We start from the raw sequence: 11748 nt of genomic DNA on the forward strand, positions 1-11748 counted from the left end.
AATATATCTTTTAAAAGTATCTTAGCTTGTTCGGATATTAAACTGATGTCTTTTGGGAAGAAATAGAAGAATGTCATCCTGTGCGCTTAGCGGAACTCACATGTAACTAAAGGGGGAGGGGGCACATCATTATCATTTTAATAAATGAAAAACTGTCGTGGAATCCCCATATGGACGAAACTATCAAAAAATCAAACAAAGCATTAGGGCTTATTAAAAGAAATTTCTATAAATCAAATAAGAACATAAAACTAAAATGTTATTTAACCTTGGTTAGGCCAATAATAGAATATGTATCCTGTTTGGGACCCCTCAACTCAAGAAAACATTAAGAAACTGGAAAAGACACAAAACAGAGCAGTCAGATTCATAAAAAACGAATATTCACATTCACTAGAGTAACATCTTTAGTAAAATCACTAAATTTAGAAAGCCTTTAGGATAGAAGACTCAAAAGTAAAGTAAACACTGATTCCATGCTCTAATAGCACTAGCGAAGAAGTATTTGTATAATTTTTTCCTAGCATATGGAATGATGAATATGGCTTTATCTTTGTCTTTCTGAGTATTTTCTTAATTATTTTTTTTGTATTTGAAGATTTAGGTCATTGGTTAATATGCATGACCAAATGCATGACGCGTAGGACGTAATCATCTTCTTTTTTGAAGTAGCGTCTGTATTATATAAGCTTAAGATAAGATAAGAAAATTCTTTTTCTTTTTTTCTAGGTCATTAAAATAGAGAGAGAAGAAGCACACTGGCAGGACTTCACAACTTTGTCATGTGACTTTTAGATAATAATAATAATAATAATTTGTCTTTTAATTAATGTTCTTCTTGAAAGTAGTATGGATAGCATGTTGTCTGTCTGAGATCAATGAGGAGTGAGTTCCAAACTTTTGGGCCGTGCACTGAAAAAGCCCGCAGACCGTAGGTAGAAACATATTATGGCACCACGTAAATTCACTTTTATAAAACAATAAATATTCTTGCGAAAAAGCTTTAACTCAAAATACAACAGATTTTAAAATCTAGTCGAGATTCTATACATTTCTATAATTTTACAACTACCCCCCCCCCTTTTTTTTTTAAAAAGTGTTTATTGCTGGACTACAAAAGCTAGATGGATAACATAAAAGAATGGACCGGCCTCTCTCTTGATATCCTGCTAAGAACAGCTGCTGACTTGGAAGTGTAGGGAATTGAGTTAGGCGAACTGTCACAGCACCCCCAGTGCTATTTGAGTTGCCTAAGTCAGCCAGGAAAATCAATGACTTTGCATATATATATATGCAGAAGAGGCCATATATAGATATATAGGTATGTGATCTTTGTTAATTATACTTTTTTATCCTTACCGTTCCTGTTAAGGTTTTTATTTTTATTGACAACGAAACATTGTCAACATGGCAGACTGGCGAAGCAAACCTAGAAACGGTGCAGGTAATGTCTATACTCTATATAGATATATAGATTTTTTTTATATCTTTAACAGTGTTTTAGCAACAGATCTAGATTCTAAATAGCGACAGAACAAAAGTTATAGACTAGAGTCTAGACTACTCTCAACTTTGACTGAGTTAACTGAGTAGGCCTAGGCTAAGTCTCACAAGTATTAGGGATGTTACAATTTTTTTAAGAAAAATTATTTTAAGAATCTTGTTGTCTGATACGTTGTAGATTTGAAAGAGCCTTCTAAATTTATATGAATTATGTATGTACGATTCCTGGTTGAAAGAAAATAAATTTTCTATGTGTGCTTGTCCTTATCATAGCAACCAATGGGCACGATGTGAGGAGATTTGAATGTGTTGAATAAATATGCTTGCCATTTCTTATATATTAATCAACTAGTCCAAAAACATGTTTCAAATGAAAGTTTATTGTTATTAAAATATCTGAACACTAAGCTGCATATTATATACTCATTAGATCTAATTCTACATCTATTTCAAAATGAGTAACTGCAGAAATAAATCAATGTCAGCCATTTTGACATCATTTCAGTCTAAGTTTTTTTTAAACTGCTATAATAATTCAACCTATCAGAAAATTGTTTGATGTCACATGACCAATCTGACCAATCACTGTTATCTTGGCATGTAAACAAGAAGGCTAAAATTACAATGGTTAACAATGGCCTCCAGCATTAGATTCAACTGCTAAATATTAAAAAATTAATAGCATCCAAAGTGCACAGTATTATGTGAAAAGTAAAGCACTGAAATTTAGCCAGAAAAATGCTCTACAATACTGGAGAGTCAAAAGGCGTGGGAATGTTGAGCTTTTTAAACTATACACAAGGGAAATCGAACCTTTATTTAAGTCTAATAAAACGAAACCTTCTACTCCACGTGGGAAAGCGTAATTTCATTCCCGGAAGCCATTTTTATTGGTCAATCAAAAACTATAACTCTTTTACAGAGAAGTATTCAATTAATAGGTTAAAAAAGTGCACCTTTAAGGTATGTAAAAAAAATGTCAGAAAAAAGTCGAAACAGTTTTTTGACTTAATAAAAGGGGCGTGTCACCGGATATTCTAACATCCCTACAAGTATTATAATTAACTCATTAGCTACTAAGCCCATACCTAAGCACCTAAGCAGCATCTCTCTAAATACTAAGCAAATGGAGGTAACTCCAAAACATCAATAGACTGACTTTACAAAATATATTTTAAATAACATAAAACAACATCTATCAATAACAAAAAATACTTCTAAAAAAAGAGAAATGGATGACCTTTCCTTTAAAATGATGTATAACTTGATTTTGAATAGGTTTTACAAGATTAAAACAATAAAAACAACAGGCAAAGACGAAAATTTGTTCGAGTGCCTGATTTTTTAAATTTGGTGGACCCCCCCCCCCCCCCCCCCCCCAATCAGATCTGTAATTTTTGGTAATATTTAAATTTTACCCAAAGACCAGTAATGTTTTTAAGTAGGAATTTAGTAGGCCTATACAATAAACATTATGCTTATATATAAAATCTGTATATGTCTTGAGTATTTACTGACTTTCACTGGGTACGCGTGAGGCCCTTAGTTGCCTGAACACGGCATCATGCTGATGTGGTTTTGCATGTGTCTCAGATTTCATGACTTCTAGCATAACAAAGCAAAAGTAATCAAACCATTGTCCAAACCAACGTTGTGAACACCCCCAACTAGATCTATTTCATCTAAAGTTTTCATGTGGTAAATAAAAACTGTTCAAAATATCAGTCAAAGATGTTGAAGATTCATTGACGCTAGATCCAGAATTGTCTAGATCTAGGCTAGATGATCGATCTAATGTTTCCTTCACTCTCTCTCTGAATCGGACTAGATCTAAGTCTAAATGTAGCGCTAAATTCTAATGATCAATGTCTTGATCAATATCGAGTTCATTATTAGCTGTATTTAGTGTATTATTTGCGATAACGGGTCTAAAAATTGAAAGGTCATTGAGAAAATGGCCTGTGCAGCTAAGAAAAATCGAAAAAAAAAATCAACAAACTTCGAAGGCCCATAGAAACTGAAGCGAAAGACGTAAAAACATCCTTTTTTTTAACGAAACGATCTATATTTCTACTTTTTAAAAAACCCAGCCAGCTCAAAATCACACCACGCGTCGCGCAGGAAAACGAGAGCTACGCAAGTCACGCTGTATGTGTGCTGTGGCGGGCGCATTTGGACGCATTAGTACTGAGGGGGGATGGGCGCATTAGTAGCTAATGAGTTAAAGTAAGTCTAAGACAGTAGTGAGTAGACTCTTTGACTTTAGTCACATTAGACTTGAGAAGTTGACTAGACAGCGTCACAGTCACAATGAGTTGAGTGAGACAATCTTAGCCGCTTAGCGGTACTAAAAGTACTTAGTCTTAGTCTACTAGCTTAGCCTTAGGCCTTACTTAGTGAAGTTAGTGACTAACTGTTAGTCTTAGTCATTGGTTGTTAATGCCAGCCTTATTATCATATGCCTATGCTAAAAATCTTATTCTTATCTAAATTCTATTCTTAGTCTTAGTAAGTCTAGAGGCCTAGGTCAATGACTCTATAGTCTATTATTAGTATTATAATAATTATTAGTATATATAATAATATAATAATATAAATAATATAATTCTCTATAAGTAGTATAAGTTATACTAGTTATAATTATAGTACATTGATAGAAATCCTGGGAGCTCTAGATCTAGAGATGGACTCACTTATACTCTTATAGACTATAGATTAGTATAGATAGATCTAGATCTAGCTGGCCGCATATGTGGTAATGGTATGGGTTGTACCTGTAGCTATGGCTGCCATTGTATCCACACCTGCCACTTTGCCACTTACCTATCACCGCAGGGCTTTTTGAATGATGAACATGGGAGATGAGAATGTGGCTTGCGCGATAAATATTTATTTAATTGAGGGAGATTTGCACTGCATTAGCCTCATTCTCTCGGACCTTGCCAGCTAAGTCCTGTGGCAGACAACTGGAGCTGGTTTGGGGTGCAGTGGATGACCAGTGTGCTCTACATGTCCCACAGTGTCATGGCGTTTGCTAGATGATGCCTGATGGCCGTGGTAGTCCTATTCGACAAGGGCCATGCAGCCACAACTAGACTTTGAATGCTGGTGGTGGACAGAGACCATAGTTTCACCAAATACCAGCTCTGGCTAACCCTCACCTGGTTTGGCCCGTCAGTTGCACCGCACAACTAGGTTGCCATTCTTTGAAGCAGAAGTTTTGCCTGGTTAGATGAGCTGATGATTGAATCCTTCATTGTCTCTTCCTCCCAAAAATACTTTACCAAGAAAGAATGTCATTAAATTTATTCCTTTTATAGAAAATTATACAAAAAGCTAATTACTTACATTTATTGATTAGTACACAAATGTCTGCATATTTCTATTTTTAAATCATTTTTTTCTGACATTTCTTTGGTGGGTATTTCCTGATGTGTTCGACACCATGCTAAAATTATGTTGTCAACATAAATTTGGTTGTGGATCTTTGAATTTAATAGAACTCTTTTACAATAAGTTTAGTCATGAGTAGGCAGTAAGTGGTCTTTGTTATGTGGCTGTCTAGAACTTAATATTTGCTTTGGTCTTTTTATCTTAGTATCTAGAAAGAATGTAAAAAGTTCCCCTTTCAGACCTTGTGATCTATAGGGCAGATAATGTAAAGGTCATCTGTTTCTGTGGCCCATGGTTAACAATAGGGTCATGTGGCTAGCTAACCAACCGCCTTTACTTTTCCCAGACCAATGTCAGGTACCAGAGGGACCCAAAGATCCCAAAATAAAAAAATCCCAGTCTTCACCAGATTCGAACTTAAAATCTCTGGTTCAGAAGCTGAGCACTTTATCACTAAGCCACAGCTTAGTAAGAAGAATGTACTAATCTTTATTCTTGAAGGAATATCTCTATACATTTTTTTTGTTGGTTACAAGCATTTTGATCAATAATAGGTGAAAAATTTTTATTCTGACACACAAGTAAGACATTCCATTTCATCATTTTTTTTAATATTTAAATAATTCGTAATTTTTTGTTTGTTTGTTTGTTTTAGTTTCCCTCAGCTCGGAGGAAATGTTGGATACAGAGAATCAACGGAGAGTCACAGGGCTGGCTGATAAAGTATCATTATTGAAAGGGGTAAGTGCAATCATGATTTCTTTTTTTTTCATGGAATAATTTGGATAGGATATGCTTTGTATGCACTGTTTGACTCGATAACTGCTACATTCATTTATCATGTTATATTGTCATGCTTGATGGCACATGGTGGCTACTGAGTGTGTTAAGCCAGGTCAAGTCAGGGGTAGGTGTTGGTCAAGAAAATGTCGAGAAAGATCTTGAACTCATATTTTGTAAGCGAATTTATGGATTAGTAAGGAAAAAATATTCCTCAGAAAGTTTGAAGGAAGTGTAAAAAATAACATAATCATTTTGAAAAGTCTATTTGGGAGACTATAAAAGGAAAAATGGGGAAATATGCTGGTAATTGGTGGTCATCAGTAGTTTATAGAGTCAGTCATTGTTCATTGTACACAGTTTATTGTTTAAAATTGAAAGCTTTCTGTCAGTCAATCTGCCTTGGTACATTTATGATGTGTACAAGTGATTTGGGTTATGTTTTATACAATGGAATGGTCTTTGATGTAATTTTTTTTTCATTGTAGGATTATTCATTTTATTTCATGAGTTTGAAGGTACTGGGATTAAACTTCTAATTGAATTAATTCCAACTTTAGTTTTGTTAATAGAAGAACTTTATTGTGAAAGCTTGCTGAAAGACTCCTTGTAACATTGATGCATAGTGCATTGTAAGAAATAAATAGAATTTAGGATTTATATATGTAGCTCTTCCTTCATGGTTGAAGATGAGCACATTTCTCAAACAATGTTACTTGTTTTAAGAAAGGGATCCTCAAGTTACTGACAGAATGAACTGCAAAAAAAGCTATTGACTTTATGTTGTCCTTCACCTATTCCTGAGTCTGTTAGACCGTTGGGGCACCACACAAGATTTGTTGACCGTCTTTCTCCATTCCTCTTTTTTTTGCCTTGGATAGAACCTCTTTCATTGGCAGGCCCATCCATTCTTTTATGTTGTCTTCCCATCGCTTTCTCTGCCTTTTCTTCTTAACTCCTGGTACTGTTCCCTGAAGGAAGGTCCTTGCAAGACCTTGTAATATGGCCATAGAGGCCTTATTACAATGTTGTATTTGGGTTTAACTAACGAGTAAGTTTGACCTGGAACTCTCTAGAAAGTAGGCTTTTTTAAAGATCTTGGCAACAAACTAAAAATCATTTGATTATTCATTGATTAGCTGCTTAAAAAGGTCTTAGAAACTACTAACATTAATTTTTGTTATCAATTATCTACTTTATAAAACCTATGAATAAATACTTTGCTTATGTTGTTCTCTTTAGATAGCACTTGACATTGAGTCCGAGTCCAAAGATTCCAACAGATATATTGATTCCATGGTAAGTTGTTACTGATTTTAGTAGTTGGTTTTTATCAGAACAAGTAATTAATGTAAACATAATAACTATGCATGTGTGTGTGTTTGTGGGTGTAAAATTAAAAAAAGGAAGAGAGAAATCGTTTAAAATATCTGGACTAAATTTAGAAAATGGTATCATGTTTTGGTCATACAACAAACACCTTTTTCCTTCATACTTCACTGGAATGAAAGTGTCGTCAATCAAGTTGTGATGTTTGTTGTATGCAACAGTTTCTTTCTATGTGTGGGTTTAAATCCTACTGTTTGCGGAAAAAAAATAAATTTACACACTTTTTTTTTTTTTTTGTTATTAGACAAAACTGGACAAAATGAATATCGGACATATACAATATGTTGAAGCATGTAACAAAAATAGGAATGCCATAATTATTCATATATATATGAACTATATACAGTGTTGACCTGCCTCAGTTACAAAGTGACAGTGGATCATCTCATTGAAACAAACATAGAAATGCATAAATTGTTCATATATATTAACTGTAAACAGTGTTGGCCACCTTCAGTTTCAAAGCGACAGTGGATCATCTCATTGAAATGAGCATTAGCAATGGTTGGAATAATGTGGCCCACACAGCAGTTCCCTCTCATCATGCAGCTGTGGAGCGGTGGCATCATAAGTTCTATCAGGGTGTGGCACTGTGTGCTGCTAGCTGCCTAATGATCACTCACTCCTTGATTTTTCTCAGGATTGAGTCCTAAAGGTTTTTGCCATGTTTGTGTATATCTGCGAGGCAGCAAAGGTTTAAATTCAGGGTTTTCCTTCCATGCTAACAAGCCCCTACTCCTGTCAGTGATAGCAGTTCCGCCAATGTCTGAGCTACAGGAAGGTCAGAATTTGGACTGATTTTCAGATGTTATATGAGGTGCATATCTTTGGAAGCATTTAATAGGTAGTGGAGTACTTATGTCCATTACAGCTTCAGGGGAATAACAACCTTACAGAATATTGTATTGTACTGTATAAATTTAAACACATGTAACATTAAAAGACTGCATAGTTTACTTGTCATAATATTCATAATCTCAGTGTAATAGTAATCACCTCCTGATTACACTAACTGCAGATGTTGTTTTTTTTATTAAGCTTTCCTTATTATTATAGACTTGTCAAATTTGTGTACTATATGCTGTAAAAAGCTTTACCAGAAAAAAAAAAAAAGATATGTTTTAAAATATTAATGAATTGGTTTATAGGAAATGTGGAAGTCTAACAATTGGTCTTTTTTTCGGTCCTACAGAGTGGTGATTTTAGCAGTTCTGAAGGCTTGCTCTCTGGGAGTATGCACCGACTATCTCACATGGTTGGATCTGGCAAAAATAACCGCAAGCTGATGTGTTATATTGTGTTTGGATTGGTGCTACTATTTGTTGTAACATATTACTTCCTGTCCAGAATCAGAGGTTAACTTTCTTTTTTTTTTAACTTTTTCGTTTTGTTTCCATTTGGAATTCATATGGTTATATTTTTTGTTTTTAAATTTAGTTTATTTGTATGCTGTTTTTACTATAGTAAGTTTATGTCTTGTACATTTTTGAATTTCTTCTTATCCATGATAAATGTGATATTGTTTGTATATATTTATTTTGTATTTATAAGTGTTGAATTATATTATGTAAATATGTGAATGATGTTGCTATAAAACGTTGCTTCCAAAGTGTCTGCAAATACTCCTTTCGTGTCTCTTTATGTCACTGTCAGGAGAGAATCCTATTGTGTCTCTTTATGTCAGTGTCAGAAAATAATCCTAATGTGTCCCTTCAAGTCAGTATCAGGAAATACTCCTTTCTGGTATTCGCAGTTCATTTCCAATCTAAACAAAAATGTTATATTTTTTAAGGATCATTGCTATTAAATTGGTCAAGCCTGAATTGAATTAATTTAGCTTTTACGTCTACGCTTTAACCTGTTTTCATAGAAATAATGACAATGTCTTACAAAAACAATATTTTGATGCAGAAAACAAATTAATACAAGTTTATACATAGTCAGTTTTAAAGAGGTTTTAATTATTAATTGCAAGAATTCAAAGATTTGAAACAATTATATCAACAGTGTCTGTTTCTTTCTGTTTTCTTTTTACAGTCTAGCAAGACGCATTGAGGACTTCTAAAAATGTAAAATAAAACAATATCTCCACATTGAGAAGATAAAAACACTTTGAAAATTACAGAATAATCTGAGTGATCAATTACTGTATCAGTCGATACAGTCTGAAACAATGCCATAAGTTGGGTACACCTAATAATTGTAGGGACAAGCAACTGTGATGATTTAACAAACTAACGAAAAATGTTTGTAGTTTCTCTATAATGTTATTTCATTTGTACCAAACATGTTACTAATTTCCTATTTACAGCAGCTGATTGCTACATGTTGAATGATTTATTACGTTGTAAAAAGAAAATGTTATATGTATTTCTTGTCATACCAGTTCCATAGTTAAAAAGCATTCAGGTGTTGTTTTAGAATCAAAGGAAAGATATACTCAGTAGAGAAAGTTGTCCGTCCTTTGATGGTATCGTTAATAAATTTCCTTCCTTTTTAAAAAAAAAAAAATTACCTTCCTTTGTCAGAAAAGAAAATAAAGTCCTCTTTATGGTGACGGTCCACAAAATGATTTCAAGATTAATTTTCAATTTTTTAATTTCTTTTTAGCTCTAACTAAATATAAGAATTTCTGAAAACGTATAATATACTGTAAAGATGTTTTACGTAAAATAAATTTTAAAAAAGACCATTAACATTTTTTATTCTGATTTTGCTTTGGTCGAGAGTTTTAATTTACTTTTCCTAATTCAAAAGTGATTGTAATCTTATTTCAAGTATTGGATAAGGAAATTACTGAACATCAACTCCTTTAAATCATTCTGTGATCTAATATCACATTTTGCGTTCATTACCTTCTTAGCACTTCAAAAATGTAGCAGCCCATTTACATGATGTCGTGTAATGTCAATAAAAGGAGGAAGAATCGATAGATTTCTGTCAAATTTTATTTTTATTTATCAAATTTTAGAAAGACTTTATTAACAATTGAGTCATCGTTTTGTGCACTTTTTATACAGATGTTTATTGCTATGTTAGTTCTATGCAGTACAACGGGGGATAGGAGTGGGCTGGGAGAGTCAAGACCTAAGAATAACAATCCAGAGCATGTAGGACACTACCAGGCAGCCATCCATTACTTGGCAAATTTGATCTGATTCAATTAAAAATAAGCAAGTTTTTATCTTGTGTGGTCTTGTCTTGGACCTGTGATCGCAGCTGTATATCAAGAATTGGCCTCTTTAGTAACGCAAGAAATTTCGAGGGGAAAGTAATGTTCTCAAAGATGTAAAATGCCAGACAGACTTGTCTTGGACAACCACTAAATATCGCATTGAAGTTGTATATTTTAATGGTGTTGAAAGATGACTAGAGCATCAAAGCTTCATTTGTCTCCTCATTACCATGATTTAAAACAAACATAATCAAATGTTTAGAGTTTTTTTTTCCCAACCAATTACTAGTAAGATAAGGCTCTTACCTCCTTGGTCTTCATAAAATGTTCCCTTGAGACCTAAATGTTTGTAAGTCATCTCAGATAACTGTTTACATGTGTATCTATCTAGTCATAGTGATGCTTATAAATGTGTTAAAAGTACTTGGATTGAGTAGACCATGAGACTTGCCCTAGATATCAGTACTGTCTCATGTACCACTGCTACCACACAAGAATTAAAAATGTCTTTAATTGTAGTAAATCATTAAACTAACTATTAATTACATTTTTATCAGATTTATTGCTACCCAAATTTTGTAAACCTATTTTATTTCAATGATTTTTTTATTTATTTTGAAGCTTCTAATCAGTTATTTTGTATTCCATTCTCAAGCTTTCCAATATTTGTTTCAAAAGGAAACATGTTAAAAAAAACACAGCAAACAAAAAACAGACATTATAATTTTTTGTTTTGAAATTTGCATTGTGCTTCATGGTCTGTACATTGAAAAATTTTTATCTGACTGAAAAGTTTTTTTTGTTTTTTTTTTAAATACTTTTCACAGAGCACTGAAATATTTTGATTTGTGTTGGCATAAAACATTTTAAAATTGTCCAAATGATTCAGCCAATATATTATGTAGATAATCACTGTGTAATTTTTATTTGTGTAAATAGTCTTTTACTAACTTACACTGGCGGTGTAGGATTGGGGGGGGGGGGGGGCAAATGGAGAGTGGGCTACAGAGTTATTGGAAAGTTGTATTTATTTGCCTTGAATGAGTTAACAGTTTACTTCTACATTTTGTGGGGGAGGCCATGGTACAAATAATGTTTACTTGTTGTCTTGTTTTGAAGTCAAAGAAAATAAAATGTTTGAATTCACGTCCTCTTGTTCCATTCATTTGTTAGCCTAGGGGCCGAGACAAATATAGATGTATAATTTGTTATAACAAAGAGACCTATACATATGATTATGGCCATTAGAAAAATTAAACATAAAACTCTTTTCATCACCATTTTTTGATGAAGGGGTAGTTTTCTTTTCTCTCTCTCTCTCTTTTTTTTTTTAAATAAAAATGCCCTGTGGGGGGGGGGGGGTGCACGTTAATAAAAATTGCTAAAAACCAGTCAGCCAAGTTAATGAGCTTGATGTCAATACTGACTTTGGTGCCTGAGTGGGACACTTAATTCCTGATTTTACACAGAATAACCTCTCAGTATTTCACTGTCAATTTAGTTTATAT

The 11748-nt window shown here is 33.4% G+C and overlaps 1 protein-coding gene across 1 annotated transcript; it reads left to right on the top strand.

Moving 5' to 3' along the window:
• The first annotated feature begins 1366 nt into the window (after nt 1–1366).
• On the top strand, nt 1367–11387 carry LOC106066740 (BET1-like protein). Its single transcript, XM_056044803.1, has 5 exons — nt 1367–1444; nt 5552–5637; nt 6919–6975; nt 8258–8420; nt 9103–11387. Exons 1-5 carry the CDS (start codon nt 1408–1410, stop codon nt 9105–9107), a joined length of 348 nt encoding a protein of 115 aa, XP_055900778.1. The 5' UTR covers nt 1367–1407; the 3' UTR covers nt 9108–11387.
• Nucleotides 11388–11748: the final 361 nt, after the last annotated feature.

Source organism: Biomphalaria glabrata, chromosome 10 (assembly GCF_947242115.1).
Source record: "Biomphalaria glabrata chromosome 10, xgBioGlab47.1, whole genome shotgun sequence".
Taxonomy (NCBI): domain Eukaryota; kingdom Metazoa; phylum Mollusca; class Gastropoda; family Planorbidae; genus Biomphalaria; species Biomphalaria glabrata.